This window comes from Scyliorhinus torazame, chromosome 12 (genome assembly GCF_047496885.1).
Source record: "Scyliorhinus torazame isolate Kashiwa2021f chromosome 12, sScyTor2.1, whole genome shotgun sequence".
Lineage (NCBI taxonomy): Eukaryota > Metazoa > Chordata > Chondrichthyes > Carcharhiniformes > Scyliorhinidae > Scyliorhinus > Scyliorhinus torazame.
Window position 1 is genome coordinate 196,084,708 of NC_092718.1, and position 26,715 is coordinate 196,111,422.

Consider the following 26,715-nt stretch of genomic DNA (forward strand, 5'->3'; position numbering starts at 1 on the left):
TGCCCTGATCATAGGAAGGGATATTTGAAATTCAGTTGCCCACATGGATTACAATTTCTGAGATATCCAAGAGATGACTTACTGCAGTAAGTATCAGGAAGTAATAATCAAGTACTTGTTATTGGAAGCATTCATTCAGTATGCAGCATGGTAGCACAGTGGTTAGCACAGTTGCTTCATAGCTCCAGGGTCCCAGGTTTGATTCCCAGCTTGGGTCACTGCCTGTGCGGAGTCTGCACGTTCTCCCCGTGTCTGCGTGGGTTTCCTCCGGGTGCTCCGGTTTCCTCCCACAGTCCAAAGATGTGCAGGTTAGGTGGATTGGCCATGCTAAATTGTCCTTGGTGTCCAAAAGGTTAGGTGGGGTTACTGGGTTACGGGGATAGGGTGGAGGTGTGGGCTTAGATAGGGTGCTCTTTCCAAGGGCCGGTGCAGACTCGATGGGCTGAATGCCCTCCTTCTGCACTGTAAACTCAATGATTCTATCAGTTGCGGCAAGGAAAATATGGACCGTATACTTTGCAGAAGTACTGTATATCCCAGTAGTAATTTAAAAGCATGAGAGTAGTTTTAGTATAAAGGTGCAGCTTCTAATTTCAATGTTATGATTAGTATTATTTTTCTGAAATAATACACAGGCATAAGATTTGTTTCTGTGACAAATATACCAGGTTAATGGTACTCTGCCCTCATGTACGTCCTGCAACAGAAAGGTTTATATTAAAAAATTTTGATCATTGATGCAAGAACTGGTGTGGACTAACACTCCTGCCTGCTAGCAAACAGCCTAGACAAATAGTCCTTATTTATTTTTGCATGGGCACACAAGTGTGCCTTGTTACAGAGATTAAGGACAAAGGTACATGGCAAAGGCTAAAGGCAAACCAAATAATAAAAATAAGACCGAACGATAGTTAAAGTAAATGCTTCTTAACAGTCAAAACGTACGAGCCATTCACAAAGCTTTGTAATTGTTGCAGCCTTAACCGGGAGCTGTTATTTGGAGTTTCGCTGAGTACCTTGGACAAAGCAGATAGGCTGATGTACGGCGAATCACTGATGACTCACGCTATGGTTCTAACTGGCTTCTCAGAAAAGGTAACTTGCACTCAATGGTTAACTGTTTCCCCCAGGCTTTGTTTACGCAGGTGAGCAGAGAGTTGGGGGGGGGGGGGGGGGGGGGGGGGGGGGGGGGGGGTTGACGACAGTGTATAGCCACTATTTCATTCACAATAGTGCACATTGTTCTGCAAAACATGAATACATTGGTTTTGATGTCTGACCCCTGTGCACATTCAGCTTCAAAGAAGCAGGGGGCGGGGAGTGTTTGTGTGTGTGCGTGCAATTGACTGTCCTGTGTTTTTATAAGTTTTACCAACGTATACACAATTCCTCAGCATATCATCGCATTTTGCACTTTTTGTTCCTTTTTTTAACCTTCAATTGAATTTGAATTCAATACCATTGCAGTCAATAGTGTGACTTTTTGTTTTGATTGCGCCTTGTATGCCCTTTTGCTAATGTTTGCGTGAACCAAATGAACTACGAAGAAATCTATTGAAACTGTAAGCTCCTTATTACAATATTTAATATTACTTGCTGACACAAGAATACACTGCCAAGTAGCGTGCATGTAAAGCTCATGCAGCCTGACTCTTGGCAACAGAATTGGAGAGGGGCGAGCAAAATAGAACATAAAGATGTTTCTAAAATAAACGACCCGGTGAGTCAATGCAATTAAGTTACTAATGCAACTATAAGTGTACAATAAACCTCAAAGGCCATTCATAAATCAGATTCAATGAAGAAATATCAATCTCACTTTTACCCTTTGAATCATGTTGAATATAAAATGTTGCTAATAGCTATTTTAGTAGGTTTTCTTACTCATTTATTTTAAAATTTAACGTGTTAAAATTTAAATTTAGTAAATTTGTTATATTTTGCTGGGTCAATCAGCTGTAGGCATCATTGTAAATAAGCTATAAAAGTATTTTTATATTTGACATCTCTATGGATCATGGAGGACACAATCTAGGGGCAGATTTTCTGCTCCCCCCATGGCTTGTTTTGTGGTGGTGGAGGAAGCCGGCCATTGACCTGAGGTGGGATCTTCTGGCCGCACCCTGTAAATGGGGTTTATCGTTGTTCGCACCCTCTGCCCTTGGGGAACCCATGGCAGGGGGTTGCCATCGGCAGGACAAGAAAAATTAATTTGCGGGATGTGGGCGTGGATGGTTAAGCCAGTATTTATTGCCCATCCCTGGTTGCCCTTCAGAAGGTGGTGGTGAGTTGCCTTTTTGAACCGCAGCAGTCCTTGAGGTGTAGGTACACCCACTGTGCTGTTAGGGAGGGAGTTCCAGGATGTTGCCACAGCCACAGTGAAGGGGCAGCGATATATTTCCAAGTCGGGGTGGTGAGTGACTGCTGGCAGACCTGGCTGGACAATCCTGGGGTATGGTTCTACCTTCCTATGTGTAGAGGGGTAAAAAGTGGTGCCATTTTTCAATGGTATAAGGAGGCTGCCATGCATGTTTACGCTGCTGCCTTTCCAAAACTTCCTTTCGTTTCAAAAAAGTTTTTTGGTTCCTGATTCTTGTGACAAGAGTAGAGTCCAGTTTATTTTCTTCATCTGAAGTAGCCACAACTTAAATGCACAAACACTCCCAAAATGCTTCAGACCAAACCTGAGTTGATTTAAGGAGATCCCATAGGTGAATGGCCTAATCTCTGAAGCAATCGTCAATAGGCATCATTGCAAATACTTTGCAAATGCACTTTTATATTTGACACTTCTATAGACCAGCAGCGGAATTCTCCATCGGCGGGATCCTCCAGTCCATTGGCAGCGTACCCACGGCCGTGGGTTTCCCGACAGAGTGAGGTGGCCACAATGGGAAACCCCATTGGCTGGCTGCGGGGACAGAGTATCCCGCTGCCGGCGGGAGTGTGCCGCCCCGGAAAATGCGGCTGGCGGACTGGAGAATCCCGCCCCAGGTTTTCTTTGGAAATCGATGGTTCCTATGTGGCTAAAAACAGGTCCCTCTTTTAAATAGTGAAATTCTACACCGCCTTTCGTGGGTCTGATGTGCTGAAGGGAGAATTGAGTTTTGCTTGCTCATGCTTGTGCAAGCAGCGCGAACTTAATGAAATCTTTCTTCCATCAGTTGCACTATTCAGAAAAGTCTTATGTAGTCAATCGGTCGGAATGAAAGGAATGCAATCCAGCATGGACCCAGTGGGCCAAATGGACACTTCCTATGCCAATTCCATACTTGGGTCACTGTCTGTGCAGAGTCTGTACGTTCTCCCCGTGTCTGCGTGGGTTTCCTCCGGGTGCTCCGGTTTCCTCCCATAGTCCAAAGATGTGTTGGCTAGGTGGATTGGCCTTGATAAATTGCCCTTAGTGTCCAAAAGGGTTAGGCTGGGTTACGGGGATGGGGTGGGGGCGTGAGCTTGGGTGGGGTGCTCTTTCCAGGGCAAAGTTTAGAGGATATGTGCGAGGGAAGTTCTTAACACAGAGGGTAGTGGATGCCTGGAACTCGCTGCCGGAGGAGGTGGTGGAAGCAGGTATGACAGTGACGTTTAAGGGGCATCTTGACCAATACATGAATAGGATTGGAATAGAGGGATACGGACCCCGGAAGTGTAGAAAGTTTTAGGTGAGACGTGCAGCATGGTCGGCGCAGGCTTGATGGGCCGAATGGCCTCCTTCTGTATTGTAAATTCTATGATAATTCGATAATGATACTCTATGAATATGAAAACTGCATTCAAGACAATAAATTGAATTGTCTGCTCAAGTGACCAACTCAAATATATAGTGAAATTTAAAAAAAGCTATTTATTTATATATCACTAATCAGTAATCAGCTACCTGGCTTCTATAATAAAACACTCAGAAACTAAATCCAGAGCTGCTTACATTATTATGGATGTTAACCTCTGTTCAGTAACTTCTTAATATTTGATAATCAATGGTCAAGCGCCATGATCCGTCGGGCTTCCTTACTGGCCAAATCGGGGCATTATTAGTTGAGGCTACCGATCTTAGGACGCCCTGCTCTAATAAACTTTCTATAACCTTGAGGATTTCTCCCTCTGTTTCTAGGGGGAATCCGTACTGCTTTTGGGGTCTAGGGTCCGGTCCTGTTATTTGTACGGAACTGGTCATCCGTCCACAGTCGTGTTTGTGGGTTGCGAATGCTGCCCTGTTCTTTTGCAGGACTGCCCTAACCTGTCGGTCCGTGCTGAGTGTGGTGGGGTTGAACCAAAACTCGCCTACTGCGCTAATTTTGTTCATATAATCCCCTATATTGAGCGTTGCGGGGGCTCTAGCGGATTTTGCCATCTTCCAGACACACTGGTTGACTGGATCGAAAGAGAGGTGATGAGAATTCATGAAGTCAATCCCCAAAATGTGCTCTGCTGTTGGGGGCAGGTCGACTAACACTACGGGGTGTTTTGTATTAATGGTGCCGATTTGGATGGGTACAGGGGTTGTGATATGTCCCTGTTGTGAGTGGCCTGTGAAGCCGCTGAGGGTGATAGTGGCTGTGGTGGGCCACGTGTCCTTACCAAGTGTGGAGGAATTTAAGGTTGTGCGGAACCCTCCTGTGTCCCAGAGAAGCTCGATCGGCTGTCCCCTAACCTTTGCTGCGACTACGGGTCATCCTGACCTATCCCAAAGGGTATCGCAGACCCAGCTGGGGGAGCCTGTACACCGTCAGTCCGTTCCGGTCAAGTCTGTCTGATCGGACTGGGCGCTAACGCTATGTATGGGCTCTGCCTTTTTCTTATTGAGAGTGCCTGTCTGTTGGGCTCTCTGTGGTTTTTTAGGGGCCTTGCATCCTTTGGCAAAATGTCCCAACTGTCCACAATTGAAGCACTCTTGCGGTTTTGCTGGGGGGCTTCTCTTTCCCTCGTTTACCCAGGCGGGGTTGTGAAGAGTGGTTCTTACTGCCTGCACGTCTGCGGCGGCTTGTTTTTCCTCAGGGGTTCTAGCTGCGGGTTTACTGTGAGCCGCTTGTCCCCAAACGCGGGACAATCTTTTGACCACCCACTTCTCATTATGAGCCTCCTCCAAGGGGTCATAATTACTACAGGCATTCTGTCCTGCTTCCATGGCATGGGAGATAAGGGTGCGGGTCCATTTGGCCATATTGTCTGCGGACAAATGGGCACGGTCTACATTTCCGAAAACGGCTTCAAAGTGAATCCACAAGCGTCCTGCGAACGCTGTGGGGTGTTCAGACTTTTTCTGTCTGCACTTATTTAGGCCATCTACGGGGTCGCCCCGGTTATACCCGATCGCATCCAGGATCGCGGTATGCATTTCTGCAAGGGTGCCTCCTCCTACATTCTGTGAGTCGGGAAGGGCTGCTGCGACCGATGGGTCTAAGCTGAGGACCGTGAGCTTTACCTGCTCTTTCTCATCCAGGCCGTACAAGGTCGCCTGGTGTTTGACGGTGGCAAAGAAATGGTGTGGGTCTGAAGCGGGGAGGTACGGTGTGATTTTAGCACACGCGTCCCATAATTGGGTCACTGTGAGGGGGGTGGAATATAAGACTTCCGCCTCGTCTGCTGTGGCGGTGCGGTGGGTTGTTACAGGGTTCATGGGAGCCTGTATTACCTGCTGTGTGGGGGGTGGGGGTGCTTTCCTCCTTTGGGGCTTTCCCTGCGCACATGTTCCCTGAACATATATCTGCGCTGTCTCTTGCAGTTCTTCCCAATCAGGGCCGTCTTCCTGTTCTAAACTTTCCCCAAAGGTGTCTTGGAATCCCTTTTGGACAGAAAGCATTGCTTGCAGGTCTGCAATTTGCTTTCGGCACTTCGCATGGTCTAAGGTACTCTGCCTTTGTTCCGTGGTTGCAGCGTGGAGCGCTCTCAAGGCTGCCTTGAGATCACTACATTGCTTCTGTAGCGTCTCCACCTGCTTCTCTGTCTCTTTCTTAACCAGGACTGCACGCTGCGTGTCCTGATAAGCCTTCTCATACTGGGATTGAAAACTGCTTAAATGCGCCAGACAAGACTGGTGACCCCGTTTGGCGTCAGCCACCTCTTCGTCCTTGGCTTCTAACTGCCTTTTCAATTCCAGGTTCTCTTTTTCCATCTCGCATACATCGATTTTACTCATACGATGTATGCCTTCTATTTCTTTTTGGAGCGTCCTGACGACCTCCTCTGTGCCTCGCAATTGTGCCATGCAGGACACGATTGCCATCGGCTTGCGCGCTTTCGCTAAGCTTTTCTTATGAATTTCACTCATGTTCTCCCACCAAGTATGCCCTATACTTCTGGGACCTGAGTCGTCATTATTACAGAAACCGCTCCACACGGGCCATCCTTTGCCCTGTAGAAATTTGCGAATTTCCACTTCCCAAATGGGACACTGTCCTACTTTAATGCTGCTGATCGGTGCGACCGCAAATTCTTCGGGGTTCATGAGGCGTTGCATTGCCTGCATGGCCATCTCTCTTATCTGCTCGCTACGTTCAAATTCGGAACAGGGGGCTAAGGTGGTGTCGTAGATGCGGGTACGGCTTACACTCATTTCCGAAAATACAGACTTCCGACAGTTTTGACGCAACAAAAATCTATCAGTTTTACCTTATAAACCTGTTAGTTACGCATGCATACAGACACTTCCGAATTGTGAATTATTAACCAGAACCGCTTGAACACTTGTGGGGTTTTTTTTGTTTATGCTTCCGATTGGATTCTATTCAAATTTCTGGGGTTCTCCCAGAGTGGTTTTCCACTTCTATGTCGGGTCCCCGCGGAGTCGCCAATTATGTTGCTCTTTTTAGCCTTAGTTTATTAGCTCTGATTATGTCACCTTTGCTCACGAGTCGGCAGGTATCTTTCTGATACCGCCACGTGGTTCAAGCTCAAGTTATGATTAATAAGTCAGCACACCGCTTAGTAAGATTGAAATCAACGGTCATTTATTATATACAACAACTAATACACAATAATCCTACTATCTATATTGAAACCTACCACTACTGGCCAATACTTAACTTTAGGAAGGGCCCACCAGATCAGGGAAACGAATGGCTTATCGAATTGGATCTGGCATGCGGGATTCAAAAGGCTGAGACGGGTCGATGGCTAGGAATCTCTATCTGGTAGCGATCGCTGGAGTCAAACTTACGGTTCTTTGCTGAAGGTTCTTGCGAAGGCTGCGAGCAGGTGAGGAAGAGAGAGAGAGAGAGATCTGAACGTGGCCCCTCACTTTATAGGACCCAGGGGCTTCCCGCCTCTCGGGGCGGCCCTTGACCCTGAGTCCCAAGTGATTGGACTTGTTCCCAATCACTGGGTTCGATATGTCCAATAACGGGGCGATTCCTCGATCGGGGGGTGGTCGTTCACCTGTCTTTGTTTTGGCCACTGCAGGCGCTGACAGGACTGGCCCGGCATTCAATTGCTAATATGTTGCAATTGTTCCCGGGGATAGCCGATTAAACTGCAGATGTCTGGGTTGATGTGCTGCTAATAGTCTTGAGTATCGATCTGGGCCGACTTCCCCAGAGCCGAATATGCTATTCTGTCTGCAGCTGTCCGTTTGTGTCCTGTTGGCTGCTTTTCCCATCAGCCTTTTCGGTTAGCCATTTTACATCAGGTTTTGGCCAAATTAATAGGGAATCAGCCATTTTAGGTGGCTACAGATGGCGCTAATAGTAGGCACATCACTGTTAGCTCATCACATGAGATGAGACTAATTGTTCACATGAACAATTAAGTAGCACAGTCAGTGAGCCACTAATATTTCTGTGCCCTGGGTTCAAATCTAGCCTGCATTAATGAGATGAACCTCCTCTCTTTCTGCTGGCTTTCTCAGTGCTATGGCAAATGAGTTTGGCAGTTGAGTTGGTCAGCACAGTAGCACATGTGGCTAGCACAGTGGTTTCACAGCGCCAGGGTCCCAGGTTCGATTCCCCGCTGGGTCACTGTCTGTGCGGACTCTGCACATTCTCCCCGTGTCTGCGTGGGTTTCCTCCGGGTGCTCCGGTTTCCTCCCACAGTCCAAAGATGTGCAGATTAGGTGGATTGGCCATGATAAATAGTTCTTAGTGACCATAAAGGTTAGGAGGGGTTATTGGGTTACAGGGAAAGGGTGGAAGTGAGGGCTTAAGTGGGTCGGTGCAGACTCGATGGGCCAAATAGCCTCCTTCTGCACTGTATGTTCTAGTTCCCTGTGGACATGGCACCTGCAGCTCAAAAGTGGCTCTAATTCAGCACTCAATGAACAATGTACAGCACAGGAGCAGACCCTTCGGCCCACCAAGCCTGCCTGGACCATATTGCCCGTCTCACCTAAAACTTTCTACACTTCCGGGGTCTGTATTCCTCTATTCCCATCCTATTCATGTATTGGTCAAGATGCCGCTTAAACGTCACTGCCGTACCTGCTCCCACCACCTCTTCCGACAGTGAGCTCCAGGCACCCACTACCCTCTGTGTTAAGAACTTCCCTCGCACATATCCTCTAAACTTTGCCCCTCGTACCTTAAACCTATGTTGCCTCGTAATTGACTCTTGCACCCTGGGGAAAAGCCTCTGACTAGCCATTCTGTCCATGTCCTCATAATTTTGTAGACCTCTATCAGGTTGCCTCCCCACACTTGTCATTCCAGTGAGAACAAGCCAAGTTTATCCAATCTTTGGGGGGGGGGGGACACTAGCAAGTATTAGTTGCAAACAAAGCAGGGAAATCACTCTAACCTCTTTGTGTAACGCTCCAGTTGGCGTTGTCTGACGTGACCATCATCTATGTTACATTTGTAATGGAATTAAGATTTGTAATGGAATTAAGTGGATAACAGATAAACATGAGTGAAATCTGCATTCAATTAAAGGGAATCTGCTCTTTAATATTAGTCTGACAGAGCTCCGTGCAAACATTGTTGTAAGCCATTTGAATGGAATCAGAAGATAAATAGATTATGTGACCCGCTACTGCTAATAGTAGTTGAAATGGAACTTGGTGACTGGCTTCCTGAAATTATTTTTCCCCTTTAATCACTGCTAACCTTTAAATTGCGTTTGTGGTGAAGAAAGCTGATGGGGGGTGTGTGATTATTCAAGAGAAAGCCCATTTAATAGTGATATATAACTGTCACAGTGTGGGACAGATTTAGGTCATTGCTAGATTTCGGCCTTTTCTTCCTGCACTGTGCCCCCTCGCCCTCCAATTGAGGAACGATTCTGCCACATTGGGAAGTTTTCATTTCCCCGACTGTCACAATCTGATCTTTCCAATGTCCAAGTTGAGGAACTAGATGCCAGGCTCAGGAATGTAATGTGTTTTTGACCAGTGTCAAGAAGGCCCAATGACCTTCTCGAGGCATCCATAAAATTGATAAAGCTGTTGGACTAAATTTCAATCGACTTTCAATTCCACATTATTTTTCTTGAAAGGAATATGGGGCGGAATTCTCCCCCCCTCCCCCCCCCCAACGCCGGGTGGGAGAATCGTCCGGCGCCGCGCGAGTCCCGCCACGCCATCCTGACGCCCGCACGCGATTCTCCCACCCCCGCCAAACCGGCGCGGCGCACATCACGGCTGGCCGCTGGGAGAATCGCCGCTTGCCGTTGGTAATGGGCGAGCGGCGATTCTCCGGCCCGGATGAGCCGGGCGGCCTGCCCAACGCGACAGGTTACCGCCGGCGCCATCCACACCTGGTCGCTGCCGGCGGGAACAGCGCAGGAATGCTGGGGAGGGGGCGGCCTGTGGGGTGGCGAGGAGGGTTCCTGCATCGGGGAGGGGCTCAAAAGGGGTCTGGCCCACGATCGGTGCCCACCGATCGGCGGGCCGGCCTCTCTGAAAGAGGACCTCCTTTCCTCCGCTGCCCCGCAAGATCGATCCGCCATCTTCTTGCGGGGCGGCCGCGGGGAGGACGGCAAATGCGCATGCACGGGTGACGTCATTTACGCGGCGCCGCGTAAGGCCCGCCGCGCGTAAATGACGCGGTGCCGCTCCTAGCCCCCCAGAGGCGGGAGAATAGGGGGCTGGGCACGGCCTCCGACGCCGGAGTGGAACACTCCGGTTTTCACTCCGGCTTTGGGACTTAGTCTCCCGATGAGAGAATTGCGCCCATGGTTCTGCAGGGTGCATTTGCACTTCAACTATAGAGTTAAAGCAAACCGATCATTGCTTCACTGCCACACATCAGACCGAGTGTAAATGGAGATCCTTATTGTCGATTGGATTACAGATCAGACTGAAAAATGGCGATCTAGACCCTTAGAACCGTGCATCGTAGACTGCAATGCAAATGAAGCTACCTAAAGTTTGGGTTCAGAGAATGCAAAACTATTGGGAGCATCCGGAAAATATTGCGGCATCAAGGCACAAAACTGTTTAACCTTTGGCCCTCCATTTACCATGATTCTGCAGCAAACTGTCACTCTCTGATCACATTGGCACCAACTTTTGACATCTTTTATACCCAGTAAAACCCATGCTGCCTCTCACCCTGGCCTTTGCAACTCCCGTCCTGATGTGTTAGGCAGGTAGGTTCGATGTGGACTGCACTCGATGCAGGGAAGCTAGAAACAGACGTCTAACACTGGAGAAGATCCAACACTGTTTTATTCAACGATAGAACTGATATACATATTCAGCTGTGGGTCGACACTATACTGAACTGACTGGAGACCTTGTAGTAGCCTGACCAGACTTACTAGCTACGGCATGGTGTTTGCACTTGCTAGCTCGTGGACTCTGACTGTCTCAGTGGCTGGGTCCCGAGAGAGCGGGAAATCTAGTGCCCTCTGGCTTTATAGTGGTAGTGTCCTGTCTGGTGATTGGCTGCACTGTGTTGTGTGCTTACTGATCATCCTGTGTGTCAATCATTGCCTGTCTGCATCTCATTATATACATGAGTGGATATTATGACATCTCCCCCCCCACCTCTTTTTATTTTTTTTAGACAAATAAATACTAAGGTGTGCGTGTGTATATATATATATATATATATATGCCTGACTATATACAAAATGTGTCTAAATGAACGTAGATACATAGGAAGGTGTCGATAGTGCAGATACATGGCAAACGAAACAATATTTACAGAGGTTAAATCGATGAAGTCACCAAATGTACAAAGGTTCAGTCTACAGATTCAGTCTTTGTGGCGGGCGACAAATTCTTGTCGATCGCCGCAGAGGTGGATCAGGAGCCGCCTGCACGTGGATAGGCGGGATCGCTGCCATCGCGGTGGTCGCATGGGCTGGCAGGATTGCTGGTAGATCGGTGGCCTCGTGGCAGGGTACGTCCGGAGGAAGCATCGTAGGCGGCGGGGCACTTCGGTCAGATAGTGGCCGTGGAACTCTTCGCAGTGCCCGTCTGTTGCGCCGTAGCAGGGAGCCATCAGCCATGCGGACAAGGAACGATCTTGGGGCCACTTGTTTGATCATAACAGCTGTGGCTGACCAGCCGCCCTCAGGCAACTGGACACGAACATGATCAGTTGGGGCCAGCTCGGGTAGATCCATGGCATGAGCATCGTATGTGGCCTTCTGTTGGGCCCGTGACTGCTGCATTTTCTGTAAGACCGTAAGGTGGTCAAGGTCTGGAACATGGATGGCTGGAACTGTGGTCCTCAGAGTGCGATTCATGAGCATCTGCGCTGGAGACAACCCAGTGGACAGAGGGGTTGCCCTATATGCCAACATCGCCAGGTTGAAGTCAGAGCCTGAGTCTGCAGCTTTGCACAGCAACCGCTTTACAATATGGACCCCTTTCTCGGCCTTCCCATTTGACTGCGGGTAGTGGGGACTGGAGGTTACGTGACGGAAGTTGCAGGACTGTGCAAAATCAGACCATTCCTGGCTGTAAAAGCAAGGACCATTGTCGCTCATTACCGTGGGCGGTATCCCGTGCCTGGCGAACGTTTCTTTGCAGGCTTTGATTACCGCCTTCGACGTGAGGTCGGACAGTTTCACCAGTTCTGGGTAACTGGAGAAGTAGTCAACCAAGAGTACGTAGTCACGCCCCTTGGCGTGGAAAAGGTCTACACCTACTTTGGACCATGGAGAGGTCACGATCTCGTGCTGTTGCAGCGTTTCCTTGGGTTGAGCTGGTTGAAACTTCTGACAGGTAGGGCAGTTGAGGACTGTGTCGGCAATGTCCTGGCTGATGCCCGGCCAATAGACTGCCTCCCGAGCTCTGCGTCGTCATTTCTCGACACTAAGGTGACCCTCATGGAGTTGGCCCAGCACCATAGCCCGCATGCTCTGAGGAATTACGATCCTGTCGAGTTTCAGAAGGATTCCCTCCACCACCGTCAGGTCGTCTTTTATGTTATAGAACTGGGGACACTGTCCCTTCTGCCAGTCATTGGTAAGGTGCTGCATCACACGCTGCAGCAGAGGATCCTTGGCCGTCTCCTCACGAATTTGGACCACCGTTCGTCAGAGGCCGGAAGGTTGGTGGCACACAACTGCACTTGCGCTTCTATGTGGCAGATGAAGTCACTTTGTTCACATGGTGTGGTAATGGACCTGGATTGGGCATCTGTAGCGATCAGCTCTTTGCCTGTCGTGTAGACAAGTTCGAAGTCGTAGCGGCGTAGCTTAAGAAGAATTTGTTGTAACCGAGGTATCATGTCATTTGGATTATATGGACTAGAGGCCTGTAGTCCGTTACTACCGTGAATTTTGGCAGGCCGGAAACGTAGTCGTGAAACTTGACTATCCCTGTCAGGAGGCCCAGACACTCCTTTTCAATGTGAGCGTATCGTTGCTCAGTGGGCATCATGGCCCTGGAGGCATACGCCACTGGAGCCCAGGACGAGGAGTCATCTCGCTGAAGGAGCACCGCCCCAATGCCGTCCTGGCTTGCATCAGTCGATATCTTGGTTTCCTTGGTTGGGTCGAAAAACGCTAGAACCCGGGCTGTGGTGAGCTTTGCTTTCAGCTCACGCCATTCCTCGTCATGCGCGGGCAGCCACTGGAATTCCGTCGACTTCTTGACGAGATGGCAGAGGGCTGTGGTGTGGGATGCCATATTGGGAATGAATTTCCCGAGGAAGTTGACCATCCCGAGGAAGCGGAGGGCCGCCTTCTTGTCCTACGGGATCTTCATGGCGTTGATCGCCGAGACCTTGTCGGCATCTGGCCGCACGCCCTGCTGCGAGATGTGGTCACCCAGGAACTTAATATCCGATTGACCAAATGAGCACTTGGCCCTGTTGAGCTGGAGACCATGTTCATGAATTCTCTGGAATACCTTCTTGAGGTGAGCGATGTGTTCCTGGGGCGTTGTGAACCAGATTATTATGTCATCAACGTATACTCGCACACCCTCGATGGCCTCCATCATCTGCTCCATGATGCGGTGAAATACTTCAGAGGCAGATATGATCCCAAAAGGCATTCGGTTGTAGCAGTAGCGACCGAACGGGGTGTTGAACGTGCACAGTTTGCGACTGGACACATCCAGCTGTATTTGCCAAAAACCCTTGGAGGCGTCCAGCTTAATAAAGAATTTGGCATGAGCCATCTCACTGGTCAACTCTTCACGTTTTGGTATCGTGTAATGCTCCCGCATGATGTTGCGGTTTAGATCCTTAGGGTCAATGCAAATGCGAAGCTCCCCTGATGGCTTCTTTACGCAGACCATGGAGCTGACCCAGTCTGTTGGCTCTGTGACCTTCGATATGATGCCCTGGTCTTGGAGGTCCTGTAATTGCTTCTTCAGACGATCCTTGAGGGGTGCCAGCACCCGGCGTGGTGCATGAATTACAGGGGTGGCGTTCGGCTTGAGCAGGGTTTTATATCAGTATGGCAGCGTGCCCATTCCATCGAATACGCTGTGGTACTGCGTGATAATGTCATTTATGTCGGCTTGCAAGTTTCCATCAGGCGAGGCCGTTGCCGGTGATGATGACATGGTGTGGACTCGCTGAACCAGGTTCAGGAGCTTGCAGGCTCGAGCACCGAGCAGGGACGCTCTGTCAGGCCCGACGATTTCAAACCACAGTGTTGCCTTGATCGCCTTGTTGGATATCCCTAGTTGACAGGAGCCAATGACAGCTATGGCATTGCCATTGTAGTCAAGGAGCTGGCAGCCCGGTGGAAGAATGCTTGGTCTGGCGCTGATGGTGTTGAGGTCGGATTTTGAGATGAGATTCACTGATGCGACGGTGTCCAGTTTAAATCGGATGCGAGCCTTGTTAACTGTGAGGACAGCACACCACTCGTCGTCGGGGTCCACACTGAGGATCGAGAGGCGTTTCGCTGTTGTGGTGGAAGGCAGCGCATGTGTAGTTATGATGCCCCCCTGGTATGGGGACCTGAGGCACTCAGCATCAGGGTCTGTTGTGCTGTCGGGATCGGAATCTGGCATGCCTTGCTGTATTGAACGGACACCTTCTGCGCCGCAACTGGCATCGCTGGCTACTGAGCGGTGGAGCAGATTTGCAAAGGGCTGCGTAGTGGCCAAGCTTGCCACATTGTAGATATCGGCGTCCTTTTGCCGGACTTTGCCGCTTTAAGTAGGCGGAGCCACAATTTGGACACGTCATGACGCCGACGTCAGTGCGTTCCGTGCGCCATCGCGCATGTGCAGTGCAGTCGGTCGGCGTACGCACCTGCGCAGTCGGGTTATCGGACTCGTCGTCCACTCGGTCGTGGCGCGCATGCAAAAGTGCGTGCAAAACGGCCACTCTCCTCGATGCTCAGGCCCTGCATTTGTGCAATGGCCTGCACCCGTTCCGCCTCGTGGCAGGCCAGCTTTGCCGTTTCTGCCGCCCTGATGTGGGAGTAACGATTCTTAGCATGCTCATGGACAACGCACGTCTCGATAGCGACAGAGAGGGTCAACTGTTTGACTTTCAGGAGCTGCTGCCGAAGGGAGTCGGAGTGGACCCCGAAAACGATCTGATCATGGAATCAGCCGTCGAGTCATAGTTGCATGACTGCGCTAGGATGCGGAGATGGGTGACGAAGGACTGAAAAGGTTCATCCTTACCCTGAAGCCTATGTTGGAAAACGTACCGTTCAAAGCGCTCATTCACTTCAATGTCGCAGTAGCTGTCAAACTTCAGCAGGACTATTTTGATTTTGATTTTGTCTTCGCCGTCAGCGAACGTAAGGAAGTTGTAGATGTGGATGGCGTGGTCCCCCGCGGTGGAGAGAAATAGCGCGATCTTCATAAAGGGGGTCGATGATAAGTCAGAGTTCTGAACCAACATGGGGCCAACATCCTTGCGGGTTGGTTTGCGAGTGCTGTTGGGAGGAATTCAAACTAATTCGCCAGCGGGAGGGGACACAGGAGGGTTAGTACAATACAGCATTTAATAGTAAAGAAACCAAGACAGAGGGAGTTCAGCCATGTTGAGTTCCAAGGGATAAAGCAAGGCAGGATGGCCTCTACTTTAATGCTGGGAGTATTATGAGTATTATGATTTTAGGGCATGGATTAACATGTGGAATTATGATATTTTGCCATTACAGAGACATGGTTGAGAGAGGGGTAGGACTAGCATTCAACATTCCGTGGTATGGATCTTCAGGCGAGACAGTGGAGGGTGTAAAAGAGAAGGTGGTGTTGAATTCAGGAATCAATTACCGCATTAACGAGGGACAATATCTTGGAAGGGTCTTCAAATGAGGCTGAGTAGAACTTATGAATAACAAGGGGCAGTCACATTGCTGGGAGTGTATCGTAGTCCATCAAACAGTCAGCGGGCAATACATGAGCTAATATGTAAACAAGTCACTGAGGTGCGTAAAAATAATAATAGAGTAATTATATTATGGGATTACAACTTCGCCCAACATTAATTGGGATACTCATGGTGCAAAGGGTTTAAAGGGGGCAGATTTCTTTAAATGTATGCAGGAAAGCATTTTTATGTTAATATGCAGAAGGTCCAACAAGGGATGGATCAGTGCTGGAACTAATTCTGGTGAACAACGCTGGACAGGTGTTCAACGTGGCAGTGGGGGAGTATTTTAGTGATAGCGACCACAACACAGTACGATTTATGTTGTTATGGAAAAGTAAAAAGGTGGTCGACAAAAATCAGTTTTGGATTGGGGGAAGGCAGATTTTATTAAAATAAGGCAAGATCTGGCGGAAGTAGACAGGGAACAGCTTGTTGTGGGGAAATCCACCACATAGCAGTGGGGGGTGTACACAAAGGAAATGGGGTTGAGTACAAGACCAAAATGTTCCCTTTGGGGTAAAACATAGGAGCAACAAACTCAGAGCACCCTGGATGTCTCAGAATATTGAGGACGGGTTAAGAAAGAGAGGCTTTCAGCAGGTACAAAGGGAACAAATCAGCGGAGGACTTAGTGGCCTATAGAATGTGCAGGGGGAGCTTAAGAAAACAATTAGGAGAGCAAAGAGGGGGCCTGCAAAAGCACTGGTGGGTAAGATCAGGCAGAATCCCAAAATATTCTATCAGCATGTTAAGGGGAAGAGAATAACCAGGGAAAGAGTAGGGCCCATTAGGGACCAAAGGGGAAATCTGTGCATGGAGCTGGAAGACATTGGTAGGGTGTTAAACGAGTAGTTCACATTAGTCTTTCCTCGGGAGAAAGAGAATGTAGGTACAGAATTCGGGGAGAGGGACTGGGAGGTTCTTGAACAGTTTTAAATAGGAAGAGAAGATGTATTGGAGGTTTTGGCAGGCTTAAAAGTGGACAAATCCCCAGGTCTGGAAGAGTTGTATCCCAGGCAGCTGTGGGAGGCCAGAGAGGAAATTACAGGGGCTCTGACCCAAATATTTAGTCCCTCTCTGGCTATAGGAGAGGTGCCAGAGGATTGGAGGGCAGCTAATGTGCTTCAACTTTTCAATAAAGGTGGTAGAGACAAATCAGGGAGCTACAGACCAATGAATCTCACATCAGGGGTTGAGAAACTATTGGAGAAAATTCTGAAGGAAAGAATCAATCTCCACTTGGAAAGGCAAGGTTTGATCAGGGATCGTTGGCATGCCTTTGTCAGAGGAAGGTCATGCCTAACCAATTTGACGATTTCTTTAAGGTGGTGATCAGATGTGTTAATGAGGCTAGTGCAGTTGATGGAGTTTATATGGATTTCAGCAAAACCTCACCAAGCTCCCAGATGAGAGATTGATAAAGAAGGTAAAAGCACATGGGATTCAGGGTAACTTGGCAAGTTGGATCCAAAATTGGCTTAGGCAGAGGCTGGTGGTAGAAGGTTGTTTGTGTGACTGGAGGCCGATTGGCAGGGTGGTTAATAGTGAGGAAGAAGGTCTTAGGTTGCAGGAAGATACAGACGAGTTAGTCAGATGGGCAGATCAGTGCCAGGTACAATTTAACACTGAAAAGTGTGAGGTGATGCACTTTGGAAGGAGTACCAAGACAAGGGAGCGCTCAATGAATGGTAGGACACTAGGAAGCTCAGAGAAACAGTGGGGTCTTGGGGTGCTTGTACACAGATCCCTAAGGGGGCAGGGCAGGCTGATAGGGTAATTAAGAAGGCATATGTGACACTTGCCTTTACCTGTTGTGGCATAGATTACAAGAGCAGGGAGGATATTGTTAGAGCTGTACAAAACTTTGGTCAGGCCACAGCTGGAGTACTCTGTACCGTTCTGGTCGCCTGACTATAGGAAGGGCCTCTTCTGTACTGTATGACTATGATTCCCTTAGTATCCAAAAAAGAATCAATCTCGGTCTCAAAGATATGTAGAAAATCCTGAAGATTCACAATCCTTTGACAGAGAAATTTTCTTTCAACCCTAAATGATTGACCCCTAGTTCTGAGACTGGGACCTCTAGATTTACATTACCCAGCCAGGGGGAAGCTTTTCCCTGTTAAACCCCGTAAGAATTGTTTGTTTTCAATTAGTTAAGCTCCTCCTTATGAACTGTAGAAAATAAAGGCCTTGTGTATGCGATCTCGCAAAGATTTATCATAGAGCAATGAAATTTGCATGTATTAACATTTCAGCTTTAAACAGTATTGCTCAGTTATGCACAAACTTCCTTAGGAAACAATTGGTGAAACTTACAATATTTGGTCAATTCTGGACCTACAAGGATTTGTTCAGTTACTGATTGGGGAAAATATTGTTCACTTGTATGGGCTGCTATTCGGTATCTTCTCTATGTTTGAAAGAAGCACCAGTATCTCCCCACAGTTCTCTTGATCTCATGTTTAAGTTCCTATATTGTACATTTTGTTGATTTGAGCTCAGTGGCTCAAATAGACAAAATAATGCTCAGCGATGCAAAACAAAATCATTTTTTATAACCAATTCCAGTCTCGGGTGACTGTGTGGAGCTTGCACGTTCTCCCCGTGTCTGCGTGCGTTTCCTCCGGGTGCTCTGGTTGCTTCCCAGGGGCCAATGGTGCGCAGGTTAGGTGGATTGGTCATGATCAATCGTCGCTTAGTGTATCAAGATGTGCAGGTTAGGTGGGGTTACGGGGATAGGACAGGGGAGTGGGCTTAGGTAGAACGCTCCTTCCCAGGGTTGGTGCAGACTCGATGGGCTGAATGGCCCCCTTCTGCACTTTGGGGATTCTATGATTCTATGTTCATTCCACTAGGACATCAACTCTTCCATTGTGTTGAGCAATTACATTTTGAGTAACCCATTCTTCTTGTCTGTGACTTCATTGGATAATTTATTCTGAATATTTAATCATTCTTCAGTCAAGTAGGTGTTTCTTAATATTTATTCTAAATCTGTTTTCACTCATTTCCATTTTTACAAAATGCATTCTCATGATACGGCATCACCAACAAGGTCAGCATTTATTATCCACCCCTAGCTCCCCTTGAGAAGGTGGTGGTAGCAGAGCCACCCCATATTTTGCAGATATTGCCACAGAACTGCGAAGGAGTTCCACATGTCCACATTGACTTTTACCAACTTTTACAGATGCACCTAGAAAGCATCCTATCAGGCTGCATCACAGCCTGGTACGGCAACTGCTCGGCCCAGGACCGCAAGAAACTTCAGAGAGTCGTGAACACCGCCCAGTCCATCACACGAACCTGCCTCCCATCCATTGACCCCGTCTACACCTCCCGCTGCCTGGGGAAAGCGGGCAGCATAATCAAAGATCCCTCCCACCCAGCTTACTCACTCTTCCAACTTCTTCCATCGGGCAGGAGATACAGAAGTCTGAGAACATGCACGAACAGACTCAAAAACAGCTTCTTCCCCACTGTCACCAGACTCTTAAATGACCCTGGACTGACTTCATTAACACGGCACCCTGTATGCTTCATCCGATGCCGGTGCTTATGTAGTTACATTGTATATCTTGTGTTGCCCTATTATGTATTTTCTTTTCTTCCCTTTTCTTCCCATGTACTTAATGATCTGTTGAGCTGCTCGCAGAAAAATACTTTTCACTGTACCTCGGTACACGTGACAATAAACAAATCCAATCCAATCCACAAATTTAACCCAGATACAGTGAAGGAATAGCCATTTATGTATGTCTTTTCAGGCTAATTTTGTAGCATACATTGAAAGTGATATGATTTATCTTCTCTATTTATATGCTGTTTGATAGTTGATACTTCACATTTGATACAGTTTGAAATCCATTTCTAATTAGCTGTTTTCTTTCTGTGTTGCAGTGCTTGATTCTCTAATCTTCCATTGTATTTTATCCACTTTGCTCCAAAATTACTCTTTTTTTTTTTATATTACTTTTTCTGAGTTACCAAGCCAGAGCTCAGAGTGTGGACAGGGGCAAGCACCTAAGCCAGCTCCTTGCCTGCTCCAAAAAACAATTCAAATTGAATCCAATTCATGGTCCCCACAACGGAGACATACCAGATCCAGGCATTACACCTGATCCCACGCTCACCTTAGCCAAAAGGCCGATAAGCGATTCCAAAATTACTCTTGTGGTGGGGGATGTGGCATTTTTAAATGTACAAAAAACAAAACCTAAGAAGGATTTGAAACTCATTTGCTACTGAAATTGTGTTTAATGTCATTGCTAACCATGGCCACTGAAACACCAAATCTCATAAATCCAGAAGGAATATAGGTTGTATTCACAGACCTGGAAAGGATTGAGGTTGACGTGCAAAACTTGAGCAGTTGAGAGCAAAGCTCCCCAAAATCTATTTCCACGTGTGCAGTATGCGTGTGTATGTTTTGTGTTGTCTGTAATTGAGAATTCTTCACAATCTGTGGACAAGATTACTGCACCACACTATTCCAAAACTACCTGTTCATTAAATCAATTCCCATTGAATAATATAACTAAAATATTGATGATATTTTATTCTTGCGTACAGGATGAAAATCATGTTGAATTTGAAAAGTGGAGAGTGGAGAATTCATGGGGCGAGGAAAGTGGGAACAAAGGTAAGTTTGAAAAATATATATATCTAGATTGATACATATCACACAATTTGAGTCCCGGTGAAAGTATAGTTAACAAAAAAAATATTGTGCGTGGATCAGGATAATCTGTGCTGCAATCAGGAATGTGGTTCTGCAGAATGCTGCACTCAATAGTTTCAAATTGTTATTTTTGTGACATTTATACATCACACACAAAATAATGAATAATGGAAGTAAGATTCAACATTAACATTTGGATGAAGCCACTTGTATCAAAATTTACCTCCTCTTCATTTTTTGTTGCATTGGAACAGGAGTCCTCAACCTGATGCTTCATAAAATCAGAATATGACTATCTATCTTAACTTCACTTACCTGCCTTGGGTGGTAACGCTTCGTACCCTTGTCTAACAAAAATGCACCAATATGGGTTTTGAAATTTTCAATTAACTCAATCTCAGTAGCTTTTGGGGGAAAATGTTGCAGATTTACAGTACCTTTTGTGTGGAAACAGTGCTTCCTGGAGAATCCTGGGAGGGGGGACGATCGGGCTATTGGGGTGGGGGATGGGGTAGGCCGGTTGGAGGTCTGGAGCACCAATGTCCCAGAGGAGGGCACCCCAAGTCTCACTTCAGAGTGAGCATACACGCCCCAAGATGGAGACATTTTTAATGTCACTTTCCCACCCTACCCACTCCTCCTAGCCTAAACATTGAGGCTGGGCAAAGTAAGTGGCCGCATACGGACCTTAATAGATGAAAGGGTGGGTTTGCCACCAATGCCCTGCCCAAGTGTGAAATTGTGTCTGGTTTTGGGTGGCAGGGTTCCTTTTGGGGGGGGGGGGGGGGGGGGGGGGGGGAGTGGGGGGGGGGGAGAGAGGAAGAGTGTAAAATCTTGCCCATGGTTTTATTATATGATTTGTAAATGCACACCTTCATTTGCACGCATGACAAATATATATCAGTATTTAATTTCTTTCGAAGGTTGTAAACCTAAGCTTTGTAAATACTTTTCATAAATAAAACCTGCAGAATTAGTTTTCTGATCAGCTGGAGTGCGGGGATTTTGAATAGCAAGACTTGGAAAGTTTAATGTTTGGCTAGATTACATGAAGCTAGTAAAACCGATTCCAATAAAATTTGCTTTCCTATTCATATGCAGTAGTACATGGCTACCTTTGAGGAAGGTTCAAAGGTGGCGCAATGACATGGAGATTGAAACCAAGTGAATCTTCTATAATTTGATATCAGAGTATCAGAGTGTCATAGAGTTTTACAGCACAGAAAGAGGCCTCCAGCCCATCGTGGCTGCACCAGCCATCAATTCTAATCCCATTTTCCAGCACTTGGTCTGTAGCCTGGTATACTTTAACGTTTCAAGAGTTTATTTCAATGTTTCTTAAATGTTGTGAAGGTTCACGCCTCCACCATCCTTTCAGACATTGAGTTCCAGACTCCCATTACCCCCTGGTGAGAAAGCTTTTCCGCAAGTACCCTCTAATCCTCCTGCCCCTCACCTTAAATCTATGCCCCCTGGTTATTGACATCTCTACTAAATTAATTTTTAAAATCTCCCCTATCTATGCCCAATATAATTTTGTACACCTCAATAGGGCCTCCCCTCAGTTTTCTCTGCTTAGGAAAACAACCCAAACATATCCAGTCTCTTTTCACAGCTGAAATGCTGCAGCCCAGGCAACATCCTGGTGAATCTCCTCTGCACCCCTTCGAGCACAATCACCTCCTTCCTATAGTGCAGGGACCAGAACTACACACTATCCTGTAGCTGTAGCCTCATGAGTGTTTTTTACAGCTCCATCTTCCTACGGTGCCTCTGGTCTGTATCGAGCAATTATTGACTGGGTGAACTTGCTGAGCCAGGTAGAGAATCATAGAATCCCTACAATGCAGAAGGAGGCCATTCGGCCCGTCGGGTCTGCACCGACCCTCCAAAAGAGCATCCTACCTAGGGCCTATTCCTGTAACCTCAGGGGCAATTTTAGCATGGCTAATCCACCTAACCTGCACATCTTTGGACTATCCCGAGCTAACCAGATTAAATAAAAAGACCTTCTTTCCAGGTAATATTTTTGAAGCAAAGGGAATTTTAGCTGGATGGTTTTCCAAACACATGCTTTCTTAGGTTGGATGAAAAATGTTTGCATTTAATGTGTGCCACAGCCACAAAAGCCTCTGTCTTTCATACCAGCAACCTGAAGGCTAGGTAAAAGCTGAAAACACATTCTTGGATTCTTTTCAATATAAAAGACAACATTAGTACCAGTAACTGAGCAATACAGACTAGGCAGATCCCCAATTGGTGTGTCAAGCGGTCTCCACAGAAGGGCCTGGAAAAGTGCTGCAGTTGCCCCCTGGATTATTGAGGAGAGGACCAGGCGCGGATCCTGATCTGGATCGTTTAAACCTGATCTCTGCTTGACGTCCGTATGTGTATGGCGAACAGGATTCAGTTTGACTAGCAAACCTCTGAAGTTGACTCACCCGCGGATGTTTGACACCAAGGCTTGCATGTGAATTATGACTAGTCGGACAGGGTACCAAAAAGAGGAACTGGCACCAGCAGAACTGAACTCGAGCAAGAATCTGGGTGCAGGAGGGGAGACCTACAGAGTAGAAGGTTCAAGTTGGTGCCTACACAGGTCAAGGGAAAGCCCAGGTGGTGACCAGTGCGTTTGCTTTCCTTATCTGAATGAGACCTATTTGCCGTTAATTTGTGTTTATGGACACAATAAATAAAAACCCTCTAGAAAGAATTGAGCTCGGCATGCTGGTGGAATGTTGAGGGAGCACACTATTAAAGATAAAATTCTTGGTGTGTTTATTCTCTGTTGCCATGTTTATAAAGACAATATCAATTTCCATCTGCCCATTAACTAGTTTAAACCTAAATGTATATTTATTTAAGGATAGACCGGGCTTTCTCACACACCGCGTGGTTAAGATCTGGAATGCGCTGTCTGAGAGCCAGAGTGCTACCCTGCACTGTCCCCGACCACCCAGTCCTCCAATGACCTCGGACCCCCCCCCCCCCCCCCCCCCCCAAGGTACTGTTATGCCTGGTGCAGTGCCCTGCAAGGTCTCCCAGGCGTGTCCCAGAAGTGGCCAAGCAAGCCACTTTGTTCAGGCGCAATTGGATTGGATTTGTTTATTGTCACGGGTACCGAGATAGTGAAAAGTATTTTCCTGCGTGCAGCTCAAACAGATCATTTGTACATGAAAAGAAAATATGTAAGAGGGCAACACAAGATACACAATGTAAACACATAAACTCCGGCATCGGGTGAAGCATACAGGAGTGTAGTATTCATCAGATCAGTCCATAAGAGGGTCGTTTAGGAGTCTGGTAACAGCGGGGCAGAAGCTGTTTTTGAATCTGTGCATGTTCTCAGACTTTTTGTATCTCTTGCCAATGGAAGAAGTTGGAAGAGTGAGTACGCCAGGTGGGAGGGGTCTTTGATTATGCTGCCTGCTTTCCCAAGATAGCGTGACGTGTAGATAGAGTCAGTGGATGGGAGGCGGGTTCGGGTGATGGACTGGGCGGTGTTCACGACTCTCTGAAGTTTCTTGTGGTCTTGGGCCAAGCAGTGGCCATACCAGGCTGTGATGCAGCCAGTTAGGATGCTTTCTATGGTGCACCTGTAAAGGGTTGTAAGAGTTAATGTGGACATGCCGAATTTCCTTTATTTCCTGAGGAAGTACAGACGCTGTTGTGCTTTCTTGGTCGTAGCGTCGACGTGGGTGAACCAGGACAAATTTTAGGTGATGTGCACACCTAGGAATTTGAAGCTGTCGACCATCTCCACCTCAGCCCCGTTGATGCAGACTGGGGTGTGTACAGTACTTTGCTTTCTGAAGTCAATGACCAGCTCTTTAGTTTTGCTGGCATTGAGGGAGAGATTCTTGTTACACTACTCCACTAGTTCTCTATCTCTCTCCTGTATTCTGAATCGTCGTTGTTCGAGATCCGACCCACTATGGCCGTGCAAACATGTAGATGGAGTTGGAGCCAAATTATGAAGTCGTGTATGTATAGGGAATAGAGTAGGCGGCTAAATACACAGCCTTACGGGTCCCCGGTATCGAGGACTATTGTGGAGGAGGTGTTGTTGTTTATTCTTACTGATTGTGGTCTGTGGGTCAGAATGTTGAGGAGCCAGTTGCAGAGTGAGGAGCCAAGACCTAGGTTTTGGAGCTTTGATATGAGCTTGGCTGGGATTATAATGTTGAAGGCGGAGCTGTAGTCAATAAATAGAGTCTGATGTAGGAGTCCTTGTTGTCGAGATGCTCCAGGGATGAGTGTAAGGCCAGGGAGATGGCGCCTGTTGTGGCGGTATGCGAATTGGATCTCGGCATTCTGGGAGTAGGGAGTTGATGTGCCTCATGGCCAACCTCTCGAACCAATTCATTACGATCAATGTCAAGGTCACTAGGGTGCCTGTCCTGCGAGATGAGAAACTTAATTCCACTTCTTAAATCAACTTTGGCCATTTTCACTGGTGCCTCAGGGCAGAAAATGTGCCAGTGGCTTGAAATTTGCAAAAAGAACTAAGCAGTAGTCCAAAGAGTTCATCAAAAATTAAACAATTGCAAAATGCCAAATACAATCATAATGCAGACGTCAACTAGTTTATTTAAATGAGAGACTCAAATTTGATAAGAGCAGTTTCAATGTTCATTTGATGACATGGTCAACTGTTAACTCTACTCTGTTCGGAAGAGATAGAAAACAGTTGTTTGGTGGTACAGAGCTTGGGTATTGCTGAAAAAATGAGACATGCTGTCAATGCTTTTCATCTCGCACTCAACAGGACAGCTCGCAAGAATAGCAATAGTAATGGGAGAAACAATTTACCCTGCATGAGACGAGAGAGCCGACTGGTTGGCAAGTGGACCCTGATCAAGGCATTGCCATGGAGAATGAACCAAGGAACGGTTAACTACCAAGCTTTTGTTCAAATTCAAACCAGCATCCCCCCCCCCGCCCCCCCCCCCCCCCCAAAGCTTTGGTTGTTTAGTTCAAAACAGCACAATGCCAAGTATCTCTAAAAGCTTTTGTAGCTGGCTGTTAATCAGGTTGAAAGGATGTGATCCGTGGTTGATATTGGAACTTGTTGCTACAGGAATATATTTTGAAAGATAAAGAACAAATCGCTTCGGTTTGGGGCATTTTATAAATGTAGGGTGTAACAAGGGAAAATATTGAAGGTCCACTTATTCATAGTGTAAGGCAAAATTTCATCTCTTTAATTTAGGCAGAAGCAAATTGAATTACAGGTACAATGTTTTTTTTAAATATGATAACTGGAAGTTGTCTGAAACCCGCGCATTTTTATAAGCAGCCATGTGCAAATTTTAATTTTTATCAAATGAATAAAACAGTTTGTTCGGCTAGGTACTACATTGGCGTGATGTTGTACCAAACTAGTTGTTGATTAATTTTCCTGCCTTGCGAACGACCTTTGAGCCCATGCGGCCTGATCCGCACGGAACAACCCAACCCAAAACTGGCAAGATCTTGTATCGGACAACGGTTTTGAAGAGCACAACATGTGCATGTAGTGCCAGCCGCTTGGAGTTGGGAATGCGGGCATCCGTCTTCACCCCCACCCCCATTGCTGGTTTAATTGCAATTTTGGAAAATGTTTATTGTTTCAATTTCAAAACCTTCTGATTGCGCGCTGGCATCCTGTTTTTGTAGGAAATGAAGAGAAATATCTACACACAGTAGTAAATAATCTTGCAAGTGAAGGTATTTCTGTTTCGGGCCTCGGGACATTTCTTGTCAGCGGCAGGATGATATGTTGATCAGTAACAATCATTGGCTGGCAGATATTTGAAACCATGGCAGGTTCGAGGTTTGCAATCATTCCTGTGTCCACTATACTTGTGGAGATGAGTGTGCCAATAGATATTTCTGCAATACTGTGAAATGCCAAGCTGGATACTTGATTTGGAATCTGTTCAAATATTTATCGTAGCACAGGAAGATTTGTCAATCTAATAAAAATAGTTGATTATGATTTTTCAGTGGAATTAGTTGCAGCTATAATGGAACATAGGGCCTCGGTCGTGTCCCTCCCCCTCTGCCTCCTTCAAGCTGTTGGACTCATCAGACATGGTATTGCCACATTCTACTTGGCCTTCATTGGATGGAGTTCGTAACAGATATTTTCAGAGCTGGATCTCTATTTCTCTCTTTCTTCTAATATCCATGGATTCATAGAATTCGTACAGTGCAGAAGGAGGCCATTCGGTCCATCGAGTCTGCACTGACCCTTCGGTAGAGCACTTTACCTAGGCCCACTTCCCCGCCCTATCCCCATAACCTCACCTAACCTGCATATCCCTGACACTAAGGCGCAATTTAGCATGGTCAATCCACCTAACCTGCGCA

At 47.1% G+C, this 26,715-nt stretch overlaps 1 protein-coding gene across 1 annotated transcript in view; it reads left to right on the plus strand.

Annotated features, from left to right (window-relative positions):
• The window catches only part of blmh (bleomycin hydrolase), a 105,804-nt gene that overhangs the window by 58,625 nt on the left and 20,464 nt on the right, over positions 1-26,715 (plus strand). The window contains exons 10-11 of the mRNA XM_072469601.1: positions 978-1,095; positions 20,253-20,322. Coding sequence (XP_072325702.1) covers positions 978-1,095; positions 20,253-20,322 — 188 coding nt within the window. The remainder of the gene's footprint in view (positions 1-977; positions 1,096-20,252; positions 20,323-26,715) is intronic.